General features: G+C 37.7%; 1 protein-coding gene and 1 pseudogene across 5 annotated transcripts in view; one reads left to right on the plus strand and one right to left on the minus strand.

Moving 5' to 3' along the window:
* The window catches only part of PRORP (protein only RNase P catalytic subunit), a 148,793-nt gene that overhangs the window by 92,834 nt on the left and 31,718 nt on the right, over positions 1-24,241 (minus strand). For all 5 annotated transcript variants that reach the window (XM_010385568.2, XM_030929853.1, XM_010385575.2 and 2 more), the window contains one exon: positions 5,273-5,380. In XM_010385568.2, the coding sequence (XP_010383870.1) occupies positions 5,273-5,380 (108 nt within the window). The remainder of the gene's footprint in view (positions 1-5,272; positions 5,381-24,241) is intronic.
* On the plus strand, positions 22,384-23,665 carry LOC104679864 (annotated as a pseudogene).

The raw sequence follows: 24,241 nt of genomic DNA on the forward strand, positions 1-24,241 counted from the left end.
GTATTTCACATCTGATTATTGCTTTCTCTTTCTTTGAATTATGCCATTCTGGAAGTTAGTCAACTTTGCTTGAATGTCTATGGAAAGGTATTGGCAGGTAGAAGTTTGCAGGTTCAGTGACAACTTTTCAAAATGCAAAAATCAGTCATACATGGATGCAGCTGGAAACCATCATTCTTAGCAAACTATCACAAGAACAGAAAACCAAACACCGCATGTTCTCACTCACAGGTAGGAACTGAGCAATGAGATCACTTGGACTCGGGAAGGGGAATATCATATACCGGGGCCTATCATGGGGAGGGGGGAGGGGGGAGGGATTGCATTGGGAGTTATACCTAATATAAATGACGAGTTGATGGGTGCTGACGAGTTGATGGGTGCAGCACACCAACATGGCACAAGTATACATATGTAACAAACCTGCACATTATGCACATGTACCCTAGAACTTAAAGTATAATAATAAAAATTAAAAAATAAAAATAAAAAATATGGTTTTATAAAAAAAAATCAGTCATAACAACCTCTTCTTGCTTTAAAATTCTGTACCTTAGTCTTGGAAAAGTGTCAATTTCCACTGTTTTTTATTACACTGTCAGGAAACCTTTGGCAAATATTTAAAGTTAAGATTTAGGTTAAAATTACAAGTTTACAAGAGAAAAACAACCCCATTAAAAAGTGGGCAAAGGACATGAACAGATACTTCACAAAAGAAGACAAACATGTGGCCAACAAGCATATGAAAAAAAGCTCAATATCAATGATCATTAGAGAAATGCAAATCAAAATCACAATGAGATACCATTTCACACCAGTCAGAATGGCTATTATAAGAAAAGTCAAAAAATAATACATGCTGGTGAGGTTGCAGAGAAAAGGGAACACTTATACACTGTTGGTGGGAGTGTAAATGAGTTTAACCATTGTGGAAAGCAGTATGGCAATTTCTCAAAGAGCTAAAAGCAAAACTATCATTCAACCCAGCAATCCCATTACTGGGTATATACGCAGACGAGTAGAAATCATTCTACCATAAAGACACATAGACACGAATGTTCACTGCAGTACTATTCACAATAGCAAAGACATGGAATCAACCTAAATGCCCATCAGTGACAGATTGGATAAAGAAAATGTGGCACATATACACCATGGAGTACTATGCAGCCAAAAAAAGAACGAGATCATGTCTTTTGTAGGAACGTGGACGGAGCTGGAGCCTATTACCCTTAGCAAACTAATGCAGAAACAGAAATCCAAATACTACATGTTCTCACTTATAAGCGGGAACTAAATTATAAAAGCTTATGAACACAAATAAAGGAACAACAGACACTGGGGTCTACTTGATGGGGAGTGTGTGAGAAGGGGCAGGAGCAGAAAAGATAACTATTGGGTACTGGGCTTAATACCTGGGTGATGAAATAATATGTACAACAAACCCCCTTGACAAATGTTTATGTATGTAACAAGCCTTCCCATGTACCCCCAAGCCTAAAATAAAAGTTAAAAAAAAAAAAGATTTAGGTTAAAATTAAACAGTGTAACAGCGTGTGGAGGTACAAATACAACTAATTCAACTGACGTGGCAAACAGATGAATAGACATACGCTATATATGGCTAATTTTGTACACACCCAGGCAATGATGGTCACCAATAAATCTCTACATGGTGGCTGTCAAGTTTCTACTGACATTAATTATAGCATATACTCAGACTTCAGAAAAATTAAAATATAAAAAAGATTCATCTGAAAATTGAGAAAATAAAATACATTCACAACTAGAACTTTCTTTTTTTAGTTCCTTAATCTCTATCACCCTTAAGCTATAGACTCTGAGATCAAGATATGTGATAATGGTGCTACTCCTTAAACAATGAATGTAAAAAAGTTATTTTCTCATTAATGAACTTACAGAGAATAATACTAGATATATAATCAACCATTAATGTAAAAGGACTGAGAAAAATGTGTAACATATAATGCAGAGAGCTTACAGGAAGAGCATAAATAATACGTACATCATTCCACAGAAAAAAAAAATCTGGAAATCTCTTCAAAGATGGAAAAAACTTAAGACTTATAGAACTTCAAATTCCTAATTTTTCCTTTATGTACACTTAAAGGTAATGTATTAAGAGAAAGATAAGGACATAAAAGACAATGAAGAATATTCCCTTTCTGGAACTATTTCATTAAAGTTTGTTCCACATTAAAAAAAATCTGTTTGACCTAAAAAATGGGGAAAAAACCGTCCAGTCCTTTTCACTTAGCAGACTCATGGCATAGGTGAGTGGCTGAAACAATCATGTAATAAGTAACCTTAAAGAAATGTGTTATATTTAGGCACCATTACACACTTTTGCTGGTAGTATAAATTATTATAATTATTTTGGAAAGCAATTTGGCAATATATAGTGAGATCTTTAAAAATATACATACTCTTTGACTAAAGAGTCCTGTTTCTGAAAATCTATTCCAAAGACATCCTATGAAACATGCACAGAGGTTGTCTTCCAAAGTATTACTTATCATAGTAAAAAATGGAAAGCCTCATTTGTCTAACAACAAAGAGATGACTTAAAAATTATTGTGTATCCACAAGACACAGAGTATTATAAAATTATTTAAAAATATTTACCAAGAATGCTTTTTAACCTTTTTCCTTTCCTGATATTTTTAAAATTTTAAAGTAATATATACTCATGGTAAAAGAAAATTCAAAAAATGTAAACAAAAACCAGAAATCCTCTCATTCTCTTATACAGTATTCTATTCCCAATTCCCAAAGGTAACTACACTGTTAAACTGTGTGTGTGTGCACGCACGTGTGTGTGTGTGTTAAGCTTCTAGAAATTTTTTGGGCATGCACATGCAAACTTATCTAACAAACATTTATCTATAGATGGGTAATTTTTTGCTTTGTTTTTAATACAAGTAGAGCAATTCTAAGCATGTTGTTTTTCATTTTGCTTCTTACACTTACATTCTGACAACTGTTCCACAGCAGCACATATAAGTTTACCTTATTCACAAAAATGAATATTTAAATATGTATTGGGCTTTAGATTGATAGATGTTTAGGTTGTTTAGATTTTTCTGCTTACCAATAATGCAATAATGAACATATCTGAATACATTTCTTTATGTACTAGTGTTACTATGTTTCAGTTCCTGAAAGTAGAATTTCAATATTTTAGATGATGAAAGTTATAGACAAATCATCCACCAAAAATACTGCACTGATACCATCCTTCCTACCTCTTCAAACTATTGTAAACACTGAATATTACCAACTTTTAAATATCTACCAATCTGGAAGATAAATATTTTAATCTCTGTATCTATAAATATGAATAAAGTTAAACCACTTTTCCACTGCATGGTCCATCTTTTTCTTTTTTGTTTTCGAGATAGAGTCTCACTCTGTCACCCAGGCTGGAGTGTAATGGCATGATCTCAGCTCACTGCAACCTCTGCCTCCCGGGTTCAAGCGATTCTCTTGACTCAGCCTCCCAAGTAGCTGGGATTACAGGCACCCGCCACCATGCCCGGCTAATCTTTGCATTTTTAATAGAGATGGGATTTCACCATGTTGGCCAGGCTGGTCTTGAACTCCTGACCTCAAGTGACCCACCCGCGTTGGCCTCCCAAAGTGCTGGGATTATAGGCATGAGCCATCATGCCCAGCCGGTTCATCTCTTTCTTATAGGTTTGTAAGAGTCCTGATACAGTCAGGAAATTTGCTCTTTGTCACATACTGTAAACATTTATTTTTTATTTTTTATTTTTTAAGACAGAGTCTTGCTCTGTTGCCCAGGCTGGAGTGCAGTGGCATGATCTCAGCTCACTGAAACCACTGCCTTCCGGGTTCAAGCGATTCTCCTGCCTCAGCCTCCCAAGTAGCTGGGACTACAGGCATGTGCCACCATGCCCAGTTAATTTTTTTGTATTTTTAGTAGAGATGGGGTTTCATCATGTTAGCGAGGCTGGTCTCGAACTCCTGACCTCAGGCAATCCACCCGCCTCGGCCTCCCATAAGTGCTGGGATTACAGGCGTGACCCACCACACCCGGCTTACATTTTGTAGTTTGTTGTCTTTTAACAGTGCTTATGTTTTTTAGTTTAGTTTTGTTTTGTTTTTAACTGTAGCAAATTTCTCTATTCTTCCCATTAAGGCTCCTCAATCTTAAACAGGCTTGAATTTCAAATATAAAAATAATACCTATGTATTTTATTATTCCTTTTATCATTACTTTTTTATTTTTTTGAGACAGTTTCACTCTTGTTGCCCAGGCTGGAGTGCAATGGCGTGATCTCGGTTCATCACAACCTCCGCCTCCCATGTTCAAGCAATTCTCCTGCCTCAGCCTCCCAAGTAGCTGGGATTACAGGCATGTGCCACTATGCCCAACTAATTTTTGTATTTTTAGTAGAGACAGGGTTTCACCATGTTGGCCTGGCTGGTCTCGAACGCCTGACCTCAGGTGATCTGCCAGCCTCAGCCTCCCAAAGTGCTGGGATTACAGGCGTGAGCCACTGTGCCCCCCAGTGGCAGCAATTTTTAAGACACAGTTTAATTACAGATGAATGGCTATAGATTGCCAGTGATAAGAGCCACAAGTCTGAAACCCAGGAGCTCTCTACAATCCAATTTTGATATTATGACTGTTTTCTATAGATTTACTATACAAAATTAGCCTCAATTTTTTAATCTGCAAAATAGAGATTAAAGTAACTGCTAATTGCTGCTATGAAAAATGGTATTCTTATTAAAATCTAGTAGCGCATTTATAAATTGACAAATGGCTACCATATAGAAAAAAACTGCTTAGGTTAATTTATGAACATACTATGTTTGGAAAAAACAAATGTGAGTAACGAGTGATTAATATCTCTTAATACTGTATATTGATAATTTTCAAATATAAGAATATGACCCACAGGGAAATGACAGAGTGATCCCAAAGAGAAAGCAGAGACCCAGGAGAAAGTTAGTTTTACACAAAACGGGAAAATCTGGCCCTGCATTGCAATCTTTCTTTTAATTCCTCACTTTTAATCGCTTTCTCCCAGCCTTGAAGAGCAACTTATTCGTGATGAAAATAGAAAATGTTAGGGGAGCATGCAGTTGGTCATTGTGGCACCCTGAGGACCTTAGTTTTAGAGGAAGAAAAACTGAGGAGCTAAGAGCCCCAAGAAGGTCATAAATGAATACAATAAATGTTTCTAGAGATGTGGAATAACAAAGTAAAACTTATACTTACAACTTGAGATTCACGAGCTTTAGGAAACATTTTGGCAACATTGAGGCCATCAATGACAATATCAAAAGGAGGACAAGATTTTACGAAGTTCTCAAATCTCTTAAGTTCCTAATAAAGAAAAGTCAGACAAAACATTAATAAGAACTTAGCAAGGACTTTATGATAAACACACTGCAGTAACCTTTATTACTGTTTTGATAATTCAAAATATTCATCCCTTAAAAATACACACACACACACACACGCAATATTCTCAAAATGCAATCTGAAAAAGCCAGCCTAATGGATGCAACTGCAAACAATTATCTAACACACTTTATAATCTTATAGTGCTTTACACTTCACAAAGCACTTTCATATGTAATTTCATTTGATCTGCAGCTGGCCTATCTAGACTTCTAAATTAACCCACATGATAGTTATGATAAGAATGAACTGTCAAAATCTCTAAGTCCTGTTCTGTAAGCCAAGGAGAAGTGAACCTTAGATATGCCACTCTACCATTGCAACTGTGCTGAAAGAACAAGGCTGTAAAACGTATAGGTCCTCTTTTGTCATCAAGAGCTTTTATTTACTTATGGCTGTTTTGGAGAGGTAAAGATTCAGTCAATCATTAATTCAACAAATATTTGCTGAGCACCTACTATATGCCTAGCAGTTTATCAAAGAGACAAACAAAACAAAACAGAACAAAAAAACCCCAACTTAATGGAGCTTAGTGGGAGGATGCACAAAATAAAACAAGTAAATAAGTAAATAATATTAAATGTGAGAATGCTATGGAGAAAAAAAAGAGGGGAGGGAGTTCCACCTCTGGTAATGATGGAATAGTTTGTATTGGATTACTAGATAATAATATAAATTTTAGATAAATACCCAACGATTTGAAAGTACCAAAGAATGAGCAAAGGCAGGCAGAAACTGGAGAGGACATGACATTTGAAAGGTTTGGTAGTTTTAAAATCTGTCTGAAAATTAGTTGACACTCCCCTCTCAAAAGGTGGTGTCTAATACCCTGTGCTTGAATATGGGCTCTCCTTTGTAACTGCCTCAATGAATGGGATGTGGCAGAAGTGACATTATGTGATTTCTGAGGCTAGGAAATAAAAGATAATACAGCATTCATCTGGCTCTCACTCTCAGGATGCTTGCTCTTGGAAACCAGCCATCCTGAGAATGCCCAAGTAGATGTTACATGTAAGTGTTCCATCTGACAGTCCAACGGAATCCCAGCCAACAGCCAGCTAGCATCAATTACCACACCGATAAGACTGAGGGGGATTTCAAGATGACCCCTAGCCCCTATTTGATTACAACCATAGGAGACCCAAGCAAGAACCATCAACAAAGTCTCATTAACCCCTAGACCCATGAGAGAGAACAATAATAATAATAGTAATAAAGGGTTGTTTTTTTTTAATGCCACTATATTTGGGAAAATAAAGAAAAGAAGGGAATTATACCAGGTAAAATTTGTCTAGGTCAGCGGGCAATCTCCAGACAGTGTGACCAGCAGGAACAACTGGAAATCAAGCAGAAAGCTGCAGAACTTACTGATTTGAGGATAGAGAAGACAGAGTTTGGGGCAACCAGAGGCTGGAAAATGATGGGGAATCCTAGAAAGGATAAAACCACAAAATTTGCACATAAATCTCCTCAAATTCTTGGGTAAAACATGATCTGCACATGCTTGGAGAAGATTCCAAAGAGCCCAGCAAAAAAGCAACAGCTGAAAGACTTAAAAAACCTAAGCAGAGATCTCAGCTGCTACCCACTGCAAGGGAGATAGTTTGGAGACTAAGTCTAAAGAACTTTAACAGCCTACTAAATTAGCAAAAAATCAGTAATTTCCAGACAAACATAGATAATCTCTAAAGCCTCTGCAATGTGTCATTCACAATGTCTGATACACAATTAAAAATTAATAAACATAAAAAAATACAAACATGTGATCCACACAGTCAAGAAAAAAGGGATTCAAAATAAACCAAACTGGGCTGGGCACAGTGGCTCAAGCCTGTAATCCCAGTACTTTGGGAGGCTGAGGTGGGTGGATCACTTGATGTCAGGAGTTTAAGACCAGCCTGGCCAACATGGTGAAACCTCACCTCTACCAAAAATACAAAAATTAGCTGGGCATGGTAGTGCATGCCTGTAATCCTAGCTACTCAGTAAGCTAAGGCAAGAGAATCACTTGATCTCGGGAAGCGTAGGTTGCAGTTAGCCAAGATCATGCCACTGCATTCCAGTCTTGGCAACAGAGAGAAACTCCATCTCCAAAAACAAAAATGAAACTGGCTGGGCACAGTGGCTCACACCTGTAATCCCAGCACTTTGGGAGGCCGAGGCAGGCGGATCACGAGGTCAAGAGATCAAGACCATCCTGGCCAACATGGTGAAACCCCGTCTCTACTAAAAGTAAAAAAATTAACTTAAAAATAAAAAATTAGCTGGCCATGGTGGCGTGCACCTGTAGTCCCAGCTACTTGGGAGGCTAAGGCAGGAGAATTGCTTGAACCCGGGAGGCAAAGGTTGCAGTGAGCTGAGATCGTGCAACTGCACTCCAGCCTGGTGACAGAGTGAGACTCTGCCAAAAAAAAAAAAAAAAAAAAAAGAAAGAAAGAGGGAAACCAATCCAAAGTGTAGATGCTTGAGTTAGCAGATAAGAACTATAAAGTAACTATTGCAAATATAATCAAGAATTATGCCTGTAATTCCAGCACTTTGGGAGGCTGAGGCAGGTGGATCACCTGAGGTCAGGAGTTCGAGACCAGCCTGGCCAACATGGTGAAACCCTGTCTCTACTAAAATTACAAAAATTAGTCGGGCGTGGTGGCACGCACCTGTAATCCCAGCGACTTGGGAGGCTGAGGCAGGAGAATCACTTGAACCTGGGAGGCGAAGCTTGCAGTGAGCCAAGATTGTACCACTGTGCTCCAGCCTGGGCAACAGAGTGAAACTCCATCTCAAAAAAAAAAAAAAAAAGTAAAGGTAAATATAGTCATAATGAACACAAAGAAAGAAAATCTCCACAGAGACTGTAAACTAGAAAAATTAACAAAATGAACATTATAGAACCAAAAACCACAAATGTGAAATAAAATATTCATAGGATGGATTTAACAGCAGATTGGAGATGGCAGAAGAAACAGTCAGTGAACATGAAAGGCAGAGCAACAAAAAATTATACAATTTAATGAAAACAAAAAGCTGAATTGGGTCTCAGTAACCTGTGGTACAATATCAAACAGATTAACATGTGTAATTACAGTCCAGAAGGAGAAGATAGAAAGGACAGAGCAGTAAAAAGTATTCGAATGGCCAAAACATCCCCAAATTTGATGAAATACATAACTTGCCCAAGAAGCAGAGCAAATTCAAAGCAGAATATACACAAAGAAAACCAAAGTAAAACTGTAACTTGGCACATCATAGTAAAACTGATGAAAATCAAAAATAGAAAAACCTTAAAATCAGTCAGAAAAAAAGGATACATTACATAAAAAGGAATAATAATACAAATGACAGTTTAGTTCTCATCAGACACAATGGGGCCAGAGAACATCTTTAAAAGGATGACAGACAACAAATAAAATAACAACAACACAAAACTGCTTTCAATCCACAATTCTGTATCTAGTAAAAATATCCTTTAAAAATTGAGGCCAAAAAAAATTAAGGTGAAATAAAGATATATTCAGGTAAATGAAAACAGAGAATTCATCACCAGCAAGCCTGCAACATAAGGAACACTAAAGCTGGCCAGTGCCGTGGCTTATTCCTGTAATCCCAGCATGTTGAGAGGCCCAGGTAGGAGGATCACTTGAGGTCAGGAATTCAAGACCAGCCTAGGCAACATAGCAAGATACTGTCTCTATAAAAAAGAAAGAAGGCCGGGCGCGGTGGCTCATGCTTGTAATCCCAGCACTTTGGGAGGCCGAGGCGGGCGGATCACCTGAGGTTGGGAGTTCAAGACCTGCCTGACGAACATGGAGAAACTCCATCTCTACTGAAAATACAAAATTAGCTGGGTGTGGTGGCACATGCCTGTAATCCCAGCTACTCGGGGGCCTGAGGCAGGAGAATTGCTTGAATCCGGGAGGCAGAGGTTGTGGTGAGCTGAGACTGAGCCATTACACTCCAGCCTGAGCAACAAGAGTGAAACTCTGTCACAAAAAAAAAAAAGAAAAGAAAAGAAAGAAAGAAATGCTAAAGCAATTTCTTCAGGCTGGGGAAATAATATCAGATGAAAAGCTAGACTTGGAAGAAATGAAAAAACACCAAAAATAAAATGATAGAGATGTGGGTATTTATAAAAAAGAATATACTTTTTCCTCTTTTAATTTCTTTAAAAGACATATGACTACTTAAAGCAAAGCTTATCACAGCACTACATTATAGGGCTTAAAACATATACAGATGTAACATATGTTTTAAGCTACAATAAAACAATAGCACAAAGACCAGGAAGTGGTAAATGGAATCCTATTGCTATAATGTTCTGATATTTCATGTGAAATGGTTCAATATAAATTCTAAGTAGACTGAATTAAGTTAAGGATTCAGATTGTAAAGTTCAAATCGTACATTTAAAAAATAATGTAGATCTGTAGGCCAGAGCTGATAAAATTTTTAAAAAGTTAAAAAAAAAAAAAAGTAGAAAGGTATAGATAAAAGCCAATACATGAATTAAATGAAAAATTAAAAGAAATTGGATTAACCCAAAAGGAGACATGAAAGGAGAAACTGAAGAACAAAAAGCAGACCCATCTGGGACAAATAGCAAAATAAAATGTTTAAATCCAACCTTATAAAAAATGCTATCTATAATAGATGTACTTATCTTTAATACAGAATAAGTGGGAAGTGAAAAGTAGGGAAAAATATGTATCATGCATCAGTAAGTTTAAGAAACTTGGAATGGTGACACTAATGTTAGACAAAATAGACTTGGAAGAAAAGGAATACTACAAAAAGAAGGGACATTTCATAATGATGACAGGATCAATACATCAAAGTCATAAGAATAGAGCTTCAAGATGTGGATAAAGGAAAAGCTGACAGAACAAAGGAGGAATAGGTAAATCTACAATTACAGATGGAGATTTCAATACCTTATTTGCATAACTGATTGAACAAGTAGGTAAAAATCAGTAAGGACTTAGAAGACAAATCTGTATCTGTAGGACACTATGCCCAACAATAGCAGACTACATATTCCTTTTCAAGTGCACATGGAACATCTACCAAGACAGACCACAAGCTAGGCCATTGATATGGTTCAGCTTTGTGTCCCCACCCAAATCTCACCTTGAATTGTAATCCCAGGTATTGAAAGAGAGACCTGGTAAAAAGTGATTAGACTATGGGGGTGGTTTCTTCCATGATGTTCTCATGATAGTGAGTGAATTCTCACGAGATCTGAAGGTTTTATAAACAGTAGTTTTTCCTGTGCTCTCACATGCTCTCTTGCCTGCTGCCATGTAAGACGTGCCTGCTTCCCCTTCTGCCATCATTGTAAGTTTCCTAAGGCCTCCTCAGCCATGCACAACCTTGAGTCAATTAAACCTCTTTTCTTTGTAAATTTACCCAGGCTCAGGCAGTTCTTTATAGCAGTATGAGAATAGACTAACCATAAAATAAGTTTCAATACATTTCAAAATACTGAGATCTTAAAGAGTATATTTGCTGATACACACATACACACACACACACTTAAACAAAAAACCAATAGCAGTAAAATATCTATAAGAGCCGCAAATATTCCTAAATACAATTCTCAATAACCCAAGGATCAAAAAAAAATTACAAAGGGAATTAGGAAATATTTTGAACTAAGTGATAATAAAAATTACATATCAAAATTCAGGGGATGCAGTGTTACTAGTATGTAGCAAGAAATATATAGCTTTAAATACTTATATAAAAAGAAGAAAGGTCATAAAAATTGACCTAAGTTTTCAACTTAAAAAGGTAGAAAAAGAAGACCAAATTAAATTTCAAAGAAAGTAGAATAATAATAAGCAAAAATAAAAGAAATAGGAAAAGCTAATAAGGCAAAATGTTGGGGAAAAAAAAAGAATGAACCTCAATCCCTATTTCACTTCACACACAAAAAATATTTCTAAATAGATCATAAACCTAGAAGCCAAAATGATGAAAATTCTAGAAGAAAACAGGAAAATTCTTAGCAACATCAGAATAGGCATAAATTTCTTGGGCAACATATAAAGTCATCATTAATATTCACAGGTGGGGCCCTTGATACAATGCCCTTGAAAAGGTTACAACATAATTTTTGTAACATTCTTGCCAAAAATGCCAACCCAAATCTTATCGTAAGGAAATATCAGATAAACCCAAATTGAGAGACATGTTACAAAATAATAGGCCTATGCTTTATTATTATTATTTTTTAAGTTGAGGTCTAAGAAAGACAAAGAAAACTGAGATTAAAAGAGACCAAAGAAACATGACAACTGAACCCAATGTGTGGTCATAGTTTGGATCTAGAGGAAGGAAAAGCTTGTTAAGGACATTATTGGGACAAGTGACAAAACCTGAATATCAACTCTCGATTAGATAATCTTATCATATCAATGTTACAAAGATGATAACAATAACCTTTGGTCCAATAACTATTATAAAATACTCAACATCATTAGTCTTTAGGAAAATGCAAATTTAAAACCATAGCAAGATATCATTATACACCCACTAGCATGGCCGAAATTAAAAAGACTGACCCATGACAAGTATGTGGAGCAAATGGACTTTCCAAACATTGCTCGTGGGAATGCAGGAGGGTACAACTACTTTGGAAAATAATTCAGCAGTTTCTTACAAAGTTAAGCATATATTTATCATAAAACTGAGCAGTCCCATTTATGAGTATTCGCAGGAGAAATATGAAAATACACATCCACACAAAGACTTATATTGAATGTTAACAGTGGCTTTATTCTTAATTGCCAAAAACTGAAAACAATTCAAGTGTCTATTAACTAAAGAAGGAACGGGGGAAGAATGTGGTGGTAAAGCCAGTTGCTTTAACACTCCCTTTTTTCTAATCCTTAGAATCTGTGTCTGCAGTACATGGATATAGTTAACATGTGACAATCACTGCTTTTTACGTAAAGTTTTGAGTATGCATTATTGTTTTCCACTTATTTCTTCTTAGTTGCTAGAGTAGGATATTAAGTGAGAAAGGTCTTTTTAAAGAAACTAGCTTTAGTCATAGTAGATGTGGAAAAACAGGGGAATACCAGCTATTTTGGTTGGAAGCAGTGCTCTTAACATGGGAACAACAATAAAAAATGCATCTCTGTATCTAATTACTTCCTGTGCATTCTTTAAACCATAGAAGTCGATCCTAAATAAGAACATTAACATGATTGCCTTAATGAAAATGAAGCCACATGGCTAAAAAGTATCATTGCAACCTAACAACTAACACGGAGGCTAGAGAAATTTTAAACTGGCAACAACAGTACTGTAAACTAAAGAGAAGTTTGGGAGAGTTCTCCTAACCAAATGATCAATGGTAATCAATGGTAATTTATGGAGACAAACTATCTTAGCGCATTTCTCCACTTTTTGAGACAAAAAAGAGTAGAGGTGACTCAAAGTAAAGCAGGAAAAATACTTTAACTCAATTTCAGGAACAAGGGCTGCATTAAACAGAAAAAACGGTGATGGTCTCCTTACCACATGTCAAACATCTCTCAAACAAGTTTCCTTTACCACTCAATCCAGGTGGCCCATTAGCTGTTTTCTTCTATCCTAATTAAGTAATTAACCTTCAAGGCAGGAGAGTTAGGAGAACACAACATCTTTGGACACTTCATCATCTAAAGAGGAGTGGTATAAGCTGGTAATAGTACTGAAAGTGAGGTAAGACAAGTACATGACACCAAGGAATAATCTGTCATATGCTGTTCAGAGGAGAATTATAAACCACATCTGACTCGATAAGCCAGAGTGGGAAAATGCCCCATCTTCATGCAGCTTACCAGATAAACTGGACTAATATCCTGATGAGTCTAGATCCAAAAGGTGGAAACCGCCAGCATCCAAAAGGACAATGAAGGGGTAAGTACACTCTGCCCATCTACCTAATGGCATATGCTGAGCATTAATGGATCTCTTTTCTCAAGGATAATTCAATAGGGTGAAAAAATCCATCACAGGCCAATGAAAGATACAGCAACATTTGTTAGGAGTTTTGCCTTAAAGATTCAGATAGGCCAGGCACAGTGGCTCATGCCTGTAATCCCAGCACTTCGGGAGGCCAAGGCGGGCAGATCACAAGGTCAAGAGATCAAGACTATCCTGTTCAACATGGTGAAACCCTGTCTCTACTAAAAATACCAAAAAAATTATCTGGGCATGGTGGCACGCACCTGTAGTCCCAGCTACTTGTGAGGCTGAGGCAGGAGAATCGCTTGAACCCCAGAGGCAGAGGTTGCAGTGAGCTGAGATTGCGCCACTGCACTCCAGCCTGGCGACAGTGAGACTCCGTCTCAAAAAAAAAAAAAAAAAGAAAGAAAAAAAGATTCAGATAAAAGCATGTTCTGAAACTCAAATACAATTCAGAATTTAGAAGACCTCTGCCTGGATCCCTCAAAGAAGAGAAGAAGAGGACAAATTTGGTTGTATCTATGAAGAAAGAGCAATAAGCTTTAAGGAGAGAATAGCAACAGATGCAAAGAGATCCAAAAATAAAATAGAAATGAAAAAAATGCAACAACAGAATTTAAATATGCTTTGAAAGCAGTAAAGATTAGAACTAATATACTAGAACATGGATTTCATGAAATGCAGCACAAATTTTGAGAAATTCTACTTCAGTGCAGAAGAAAAGAGGAAAAAGAATGTTAAGAGAAAGAACATTATAGGTATGAGGGACAGAGAACAGAGATCCAACTTTTAAGCCTCAAAAGGGTGTTCTCAAGGAATAAATCAAAACAAAAAGAAGAATTTTTTTTTTTTAAATAAAACTTCAAGAATAAAAAATATCTACATTTTGGCTGGGTACAGTGGCTCATACCTGTAATCCCAGCACTTTGGGAGGCTGAGGTGGGTGGATCACTTGAGGCCAGAAGTTCAAGACCAGACTGGCCAAGATGGTGAAACCTTGTCTCTACAAAAAATACAAAAATTAGCTGGGCGTAGTGGCCAGCGCCTGTCATCCCAACTACCCAGGAGGCTGAGGCAGGAGAATTGCTTGAACCCAGGAGGTAGAGGTTGCAGTGAGCCAAGATTGTGCCACTGCACTCCAGACTGGGCAACAGAGCAAAACTCTGTCTCCAAAAAAAAACCTTGCATTTTAAAGGACACATGACATGAAATTCAGGGAAACAATGAAAAAAATCACCTAATCACATTCCCACAAAATTTTTAATTGTGAGGTTAAAGAAAAAAATCCTACACACTTCCGAGTCAAATAATACCATAAACTTACATAGTGCTTTCCATGTGCCATGTAGATCACAATGCTATTAAGAAACAAAAATTCTAAGTACTTTACATATACTAACTTTCTTATTACTGAAACAATGGTATGAGGTAGATATTATCATTTTTCCCACTTAACAGATTAGGAGAATAGAGCACAGGGAAGTTAAGCAGATCACCTAACTAGTAAATGGTGAACTTGGGGTTCAAAATCCAGAAGTTCATTCTCTTGTACTATCCCTCAGAGCAACAAAAATCAAGCTGGACCCCAGTTACTCAGCAGGCTGAGGCAGGAAGATTGCTGGAGCCCGGGGGTTCCAGGTCAGCCTGGGCAACATAGTAAGACCCCATCTCAAAACTAAGAAATTCAAGCTAGAAATCCCAAAAACCAGAAGACCTCAAAACAACTACGTTTAAGGATCATGGAGTTTACACATGGGGCCTAAACCTCTTGGCATATGCACTATAATAGTATTTCCTTCTTCCTATACGGTATATTTCAGTAGTGTGCCCTGTATTCTTAAGCAAGGCATGCCAATCAAGACTGCTGCCCTTCCCTGCAAGGTACCTGCAAACAATGGGAAAGAAACTTTGCAAATGCCCTTCATGAGTTTTTTGGCTTAGAAATCCTACTTTCTTTGATGTGGTCTCCCTATTTTATTTAAGGAGATACATCACTCCCACTCCCCTACTCCCTCCCCAAAAGAGACTAATAAGGACTAACGGTATTTCACCCGGATACGTCTAATTGAGAGGTGACAATGTGCTAGCAGCCCTCACTCTCTGCACCTCCTCAGCCACCGGCCTTGGCTTCCACTCTGGCGGCACTTGAGGAGCCCTTCAGCCCGCCACGGCACCGTGGGAGCCCCTCTCTGAGCTGGCTGAGGCTGGAGCCTCCTCCCTCTGCTTGTGGGGAGGTGTGGAGGGAGAGACGCAGGTGGGAACCGGGGCTGCGCTCCCGGGCCCCTTTGAGTTCCCGCAGGCATGGGTGCAGGCTCCGCCGACCCTGCACACGGAGCGGCCAGCAAGCAGGGCGGCCCAGGGCAGTGAGGGGCTTAGCATCTGGGCCAGCAGCTACAGAGGTTGCGTCGGGTCCTCCAGCAGTGCTGCCCACCAGAGCCGCACTCAAATTCTCACCCGGCCCTAGCTGCCTCCCCTTGGGGCAGGGCTTGGGACCTGCAGCCTGCCATGTCTGAGCTCCTCCACCTGCGGTGGGCTCCCGCAAGGCCTGAGCCTCCCTGACGGGCACCAACTCCTGCTCAGTGGCCACCGGTCCCACACCGGGCCCATCCACAGCCCAAGGGCTGAGGAGTGCAGGTGCGGCTTGGGACTGGCAGGTAGCTCGCTTGCAGCCCTAGTGCAGGATCCACTGGGTGAAGCCAGCTGGGCTCCCGAACCAGATGGGGACTTGGAGAACTTTTATATCTAGCTGGAGGATTGTATGTGCGCCAATCAGCACTCTGTGACTCTGTGTCCAGCTCAAGGATTGTAAATGCACCAATCAGCACTCTGCATCTAGCTCAGGGTTTGTAAATACACCAATCAGCACTCTGTCAAAACGGACCAATCAGCGCTCTGTAAAGTGGACCAATCAGCAGAATATGGGTGGGGCCAGATAAGAGAATAAAAGCAGGCTGCCTGAGCCAGTCAGCGGCAACCTCCTTGGGTCCCCTTCCACACTGTGGAAGCTTTATTCTTTTGCTCTTTGCAATAAATCTTGCTGCTGCTCACTCTGGGTCCACACTGGGTTTATGAGCTGCACCACTCACCAGGAAGGTCTGCAGCTTCACTCCTGACAGTGAGACCACGAACCCACCAGAAGGAAGAAGCTCCAGACACGTCTAAATGTCTGAAGGTACAAACTCTGGACACACCATCTTTACGAACTGTCACACTCACCGTGAGGGTCTGTGGCTTCATTCTTGAAGTCAGTGAGACCAAGAACCCACCAATTCCGGACACATAATGAAGTATTTTTCTTTTTTCCTTATTTTTATTTATTTTAGTATTTCAACTTTTGTTTCAGATACAAGGGATCCATGTGGAGGTTTGTTACATGGGTATACTGTACCCAGGTAGTGAACACAGTACCCAGTAGGTAGCTTTTCAAACCACACCCCACCCCCTCTAGCAGTTTGCAGTGTCTGTTGTTGCCATGTTTATGCCCTTGTATGCTCAATGATTAGCTCCCATTTATAAGAATTTGCAGTATCTTCCTGAATTAATTTGCTTAGGATTATGGCCTCCAGCTCCATCCATGTTGCTGCAAAGGACATGACTTTGTTCTTTTTTACGGTTGCGTAGTATCCATGGTGTATAGTACCACATTTTCTTTATCCAATCCACCACTGATTGGCACTAGGTTGATTCCATGTCTTTGCTATTGTGAGTATCGCAGCAATGCACATATAGTGGATGTGTCTTTTTGGTATAATGATCCATTTCCCTTTGGGTATACACCCAGCAGTGGGATTGCTGAGTTAAATGGTTGCTCTGTTTTAAGTTATTTGAGAAATCTCCAGGCTGCTTTCCACAGTGGCTGAACTAATTTACATCCCATCAACAGTGTATAAGCATTCCCCTTTCTCTGCAGCCTCATACTGGTACAAAAACAGACATATAGACCAATGGAACAGAACAGAAAACTCAGAAACAAAGCTGTACACTTACATACACCTGATTTTCGACAAGGCCAACAAAAACAAGCAATGGGGAAAGGAATTCCTATTCAATAAATGGTGCTGGGATAACTGGCTAGTTATATGTAGCAGAATGAAACTGGACCCTTAACTTTCACCACATATCAAAATTAACTCAAGATGGATTAAAGATTTAAATGTAAACCCTCAAACTATAAAAATCCTAGAAGAAAACCTAGGAAATACCCTTCTTGACTTCAGCCTTGGCAAATAATTTTTGGTTAAGTCCCCAAGAGCAACTGCAACAAAAACAAAAATTGACAAGTGGGACCTAATTAATTAACTAATTAAAGAGACTCTGTATAGCAAAGTAAACTATTTACTTTAAACAGACAACTTACGGAATAGGAGAAAATATTTACAAACTGCATCCAACAAAGGGCAAATATCCAGAATCTATAAGGAACTTAATTCAACAAGCAAAAAACAACCCCATTAAAAAACAGGCAAAAGACATGAACAGAAACTTCTCAAAAGAAGGCATACAAGTGGTTAATAAACATGAAAAAATGCTCCATATCACTAATCATCAGAGAAATGCAAATTAAAACCACAATGAGATAGCCATCTCACACCAGTTAGAATGGCTATGATTTAAAACATCAAATAATAAGGTGGTTTTTTAACTGCAGGTCACAACACCTTACTAGGTCGTGAGATCAATTTAATACAGTTGCAACCAGCATTTCAGAGAGAAATAAACAGAACTAAAAATAGAGTGCAACAAATATAGCAAGAGTCCATAATTTTTTTAATGTACACATTTTTTTCATTTATAAATGTGTTATTACATATATGTATATTGTATCTGTGTTGTGTTCAAAAATGCTTAAAAGCTATTGGTAATAGGACTCTGTCACATATATAAAACATGATTTTGCCCCAGGGAACATTACTAATACATTTTATCATAGGCGTATAATATTTACCTCTGGTAAGTTTATTAAAGAAAGTGCCAGAACCCAAGTTATAAAAATTAGCTCTAATAGATATTAGATATATCATAAAACTATAATAATCAAAATAGTGTCATACTGTTAAGTATGCAGATTAGTGAATCAGAAAAGAAGGTCCAAAAAGAGACCTAAATATTCATATGAAGAATTTGGTACATGCTAAAAGTAACATCCCACTTTATCACTAGTCGGGTAAAATATGGGTTGCTAAACAAATGATGTTGACACAATTGGCTAATTAGCTGGGGAGGAAATTAAGTTGGAACTATACCTCACATCAGAAAAAAATTCCAAATGGATGAAAAATTTAGAGAAAAACAACAAAAGTGTAGGGAGCAAAAGGAAGTTTTTGTGTCTGTTGGCTTTTCAATAACCTTGCAACAGAAAAAATCTTTCTAAATATGAAACCCAGGAGCCATAAAAGGAAAGTCTGACAAATATGAATATTTTAAAATGTTCATAGAGAAAAAAACATAAGTAAAGCTTCAAAAATTGTAATTTAAATCACAGATGATTTTTCAAATAAAGAGCTCCTAAAATTGATAAGAAAACAGTCAAAACTCAAAAAACGGGCAAGACAGGAGCAAACAGTTTGCAGAAAATAAATATAAGTGACTCTCAAACCTATGAAAATTTGCTCCACCACGCTCCAAGAAAACTGTAAATTAATCCTATACTGCAATTTTATTTTTTACTTCATATAGGCAAAGATCAAAATGTTTGATAGCACACTGAATCTTAAAGGTGTGGAGAAAGAATTCTCATATTTTGCTGATCAGAGTATATACTGATAAAATTTCCATGAAGGCCAATCAAAATTAATATGTCTCCATTGTGCTAGCAATTCAATTTGTGGGAATCTATCTTACATCTATATCAAGATGTGAGAAATTACAAATGTTTAAGGTGATTCACTGTGGCACTTTTGTAACAGTGAAGGATTTGAAACCACTTAAATACTCATTAATAGAAGACTCAATGAATAATTAAATTGTCATTCCATACAGCTAGAAAGAAAAAAGAGAAGAGGAAGAGGAGAGGAAGGAGAAAGAAGATTATCTATTTTTTAATCTTGAAATATAAAATGATAGCCCACTATCAACTACATGAAGGACTGAAAAACTTTCCCTAAAAAATTCTCAATCATCTAGAATCATGAGCTAAAGATGCATGCTCCCTAGCAGTTAGGTATTATTTCCAAGTATTAATACATTCTCCTATAAATTCCAGATAGAACAGAATTTACTTACAAGTTTAAAGTTATTTCTTAAATCTTGTCTGAGCTTTGCAGAAAGATCTAACTCAGGTAAAGATAGTTTAGAAATTAAATTTCTAGACAGAATCAGCTATATTATTTTTAATCCCACTCTCCTTCCTTTTCATATCATATTCTGACAGATTTATGGAGAACGGCTAAAAGAAAGGGCAAAGGGCAATATATTTTTAATTATAAAATCTTGCTCCTAAATTAGAAAGAAACAAATCAGGCCAAAAAAAAAAAAAAAAAAAAAAGAAAAAGAAAAAAAGAAAAAAAGGCAGTAACACAGCCTGAGTCCTGCAAACCCCAAAATGCTGTTAACTACTTAAAAAAAAATTCTGCTTTCATTCAAGGAGTTTGTTCGTGCTTACACACCCTGGAAATCCCCTCTGCTTCACAACTAACCCAGAACCTGTTCTAAAGTGCCAACACAGTGCCTAACTTCCCTTCGTCTTTGAAAGGAAACGTGTAGAAAACTTAAGCCCCTTCACTGATCAAGTCGCTTCACTTTTCTGAGCCTTACGTTCCTCAGGAATAAAGTGGGGCGGGGCTATTAATACATACTTCAAAGGGCTATTGTAAGGACTCAATAAAATTAGATTTGACTGTAAAAAGTCTATACTATAAAAGCCCCTGTATGTGCTTTAGGTAAATAATAATACCACAAGTTTTACCAATAGTTTGTCAACATTTATAAACTCTTTGGGTTTTAACATTGGATACCAGGAAAGTAACTTTTCCTGCTTCCTATTCCTGACTGAGAAATGGGCTCCTGTCTTCACATGGCAGCAGAGTAGATGAATCCCTGAAAGGACCCATAACCTAACTGCTCCCACATGTATAAGAAAAATATGTCTACATTTCAGTTGTTCCCAGGTATTCTGATTCAGGGGCCAAAAAGACCATTTAGCTTGTCACCTTCAAAGGGCACTAGACTGAGTTAAGATCCATCCCTTTGTAGTATGCATGTATGCATGGTTCATAAATCAAGTTTCTCAGCTGAGGACTGCCTGTAGTGCATCCTTAAGGATTACTTTATGCTTTACAGTGTGCATATGTCTTCTGATCTATCCTCAAAACAAACCTGTGAGAAAACTGGGATGCGGACAGAAAGACCAAATTAATGACAACAAAAAAATACACAATCTTTATTTCTAATTCCATTTACTAATGACTTCATTGAATTGAATGAGCTATTTCCTTTCTTTATAAAGCAGAAACAATTTATCAATCATTTGCAGAAGCCATCAAGTTTTCAATATTCCCACAGAAATGAAGCAGAATTTACTACCATCTCTACTCAATTCTATTGCTAATTTTTTATAAAAAGAATATGGTTTGGGTTATTTTTGGTCTCTTTTAGTGAAAAAAAATCGGAAGCAGAGAAGAGAATGAAAAAGTAAAAATTTAAATTCCTGAAATTTCTAGTGCATAAATTCAACAGTAAATCTGACTAATGTTAAATATGTAGACAGTAAATCTTTGTGCACTGCAGTAGTAAGAGAGTAGCCTGTGAAAGTTATCCAAGTGGAAAGCAGAAAGGAAATGGGAAGTGATTTTACTCTGAAAGAAAACCAAAAGGTGAAAGAGTCAAACAGTAAATAGGACAGGCAAGAATATTCAGGTAGAAATCTTGGGGATATCCCGGGAACATTCATCAGCTCAAATGACGTGTCTTGTACATCTCATTGGTGGTTTTCCCTCCACTGTCTAACTTATACAAATATCTGAGTAACTCAAGAGCAACGTACAACTGGAAGATGAGTCATTCCACCAGTAATCAACGAGATTAAGGGAAATTCTATTTTCCTGTGAACTTTGGCACAGTTTGAATCTGTTTCATTATTCCTGCTAGGAATCACTACAAATCCAGGTTTGCACACTTTTTCTTCTGCCATTATTAAGCAAATAATAGTAAGTTAAGTGGTAGGTAATTTCCCATCCTCAAAAAACATACATCAGTCTCATAAGGAGGGAGAATTACCGGCATGGTTAAACAACATGTGTTACTGAGTCCAAAGATGTGGGTTTGAATCCTGACTTCATCATTTAACCTGTGTTGTTTCAGCAAGTTACTGAACTTTTTTGAGCCTCAGTTTCCTCATTTGTCAAGGAGAGAAAATACTCATTCCCTCAAAGTTACTGTAAAGATTAACTGAAATGGTGGCTATGACATAATAAATGTAAACACTGGATTATTTAATGTATAAATAACCATATTTATTACACACACCTACTGGATGCCACGCATTGTGGAAAATACGCAAAAGGGTGTCCTGTCCCTCAGAGTTTCTAATCTGGTTGAAATAACAATAGACACTAACGTGAAAAACTAAACACTAAAACAAGAACACATAGTATAGGACCAATAGCCAGATGTGTGCCAGGGTTAATAAATGCTACAAGTTCAAAGGAAGAAAAGATAAATGCAGACTACAGAGGTCAAAAAAGGCTGTGTGACAGAAAAGGGACTGAGATAGCCATGAAGGAAAAACAGGATTTGGAGGTAGAAGTATATTTTAGATAAGGGGAAAAAGAAGAGGAAGAAAATACAAAGCAGTCTAGAGCCACTAATTAGCTGGCACTGGCTGAAGCAGTGTCTCTAGAGGAGAATGGTAAGCAATATGGCCTGAAAAGTAGGCTGCGGCCAAACTGGAGGAATTACTTTCAGGGCAGGAATGGGTAACTGCTGAAGGTTTTGAGGCAGGGGAGTAACAGGATTACATCAGTGTTTTGAAAAGAATGACCTGGAGTGCAAGATCCACTGGTGCTTAGGAGAGGAGCGTCAACAGCAGCACTGTGGTTCCTCTGTGGATTTCTTCTGTTGGAATCTGGACAACTGGAATGATGGAAATATGTGGGATCTGCCAATCTCCGAAATCAAGTATTCAGAGAATCAGTGAAGAGAAGGTTTGAATTCACACTTATGGTAGTGGGAAATCCAGTAAAGACAACATTAATCTACTCATGATTCCTCATAGATTTGCTTTCTCCAGAATATCCAAGTCTTTCTCATAGAATTATTACTAAAAAGACTGTACAGGAGGAACAATCCAAAGTTTTAATCAAAGAAGGTAGTGTTAAGTTGCTGCTTACAATAGTTGATACCCCAGGATTTGCAGATGCAGTAGATAATAGTAATTGCTGGCAGCTCATTATCGACTACATTGATAGTAAATCTGTGGACTACCTAAATGCAGAATCATGAGTGAACAGATGTCAGGTGCCCGATAACAGGGTGCAGGTTTGTTTATACTTCATTGCTCCTTCAGGACATGGAATTAAACCAGATAATAACTTTAAAACAGATAATGAAAGAAATCTAAGAACTTAAAACACATAAATTTCCAGAAACAGATGAAGAGGACGACAAGCTTGTTAAAAAGATGAAGGACCATTTACCTCTTGCTTAGGTAGGTAGTAATACTGTATCATTGAACTTAATGGCAAAAGGGTTAGGGGAAGGCAGTATCCTTGGGGTGTTGCTAAAGTTAAAAATGGTGAACATTGTTTTTACAATTTTAAGAAATATGTTAATAACACATATGCATGATTTGAAAGACGTTATTAAATGCCCACTATGAAAGCAGAAAACTGGCAGTTGTGACTTATAATGTAGTTGATAACAAATAAGGGCTAAGAGACTTCTGGCACAAATGGAAGAAGAAAGGAGTATGTAGCTAAAATGAAGAAGATGGAGCTGGAGATGGAGCAGGTGTTTGAAATGAAGGTCAAAAAAAAAAGCTCAAAAACTGAAGGACTCTGAAGTTGAGCTCCAATGGCAGCGCCATGAGCAAATGAAAAGGAAGCATAATACAAAGAATCAGAGAAAAAACATTGTCAGTTTGAGGATGAGAAAGCAAACTGGGAAGCTCAACAACATATTTCAAAACAACAAAGCTCTTTGAGAACCTTCAAAAAGAAAAAGAAGAGAAGATCTTTTAAACTATTGACCAAGAGTTATGCATTATTAATAGTTACCAATATTCCAACTTGGACATCAGTGTTTGTTGGATCCATTTGACCAGTTTGCACCAGTTTTATCCACAGTGATAGATTTAACAGCATGACAAAAATTATTTTGTTGTTGTTCTTAATGGAGATTAAGATGCCTTGAATTGTTTAGGGTGTTGGGTACTTATTAATAGAAACTAACAGGCCAGGCACTGTGGCTCACACCTATAATCCTAGCACTTTGGGAGGCCAAGGCGGGCGGATCACTTGAGGTCAGGAGTTCGAGACCAGCCTGGCCAACATTCTGAAAACCTGTCTTTACTAAAAATACAAAAATTAGGCGAGTGTGGTGGTGGGTGCCTGGGTTTTAAATACTAGTTTAGCTTCACTGATCACATAGTTAACAGTAATAATGAATGCTGTGGTTTGGATCTGATCATCCAGCTCTGCTAATCTGGTCCTTAATAATCAGTTCTTGTTTACTAATAGTCATTTCACGTTTCTCTGATTGCAAGTGGAGAAGCCTTGTACCATCAACACAATGGTGAATGACTTGGGAAGAAACCACATCCAAAAATATCCTAAGGTCTGGCCCATGTTTAGGATAGGCTCCTAAGTATATTTTGAAAAAAATGAACGTCCGGGC

This window comes from Rhinopithecus roxellana, chromosome 5 (genome assembly GCF_007565055.1).
Source record: "Rhinopithecus roxellana isolate Shanxi Qingling chromosome 5, ASM756505v1, whole genome shotgun sequence".
Classification (NCBI taxonomy): Eukaryota; Metazoa; Chordata; class Mammalia; order Primates; family Cercopithecidae; genus Rhinopithecus; species Rhinopithecus roxellana.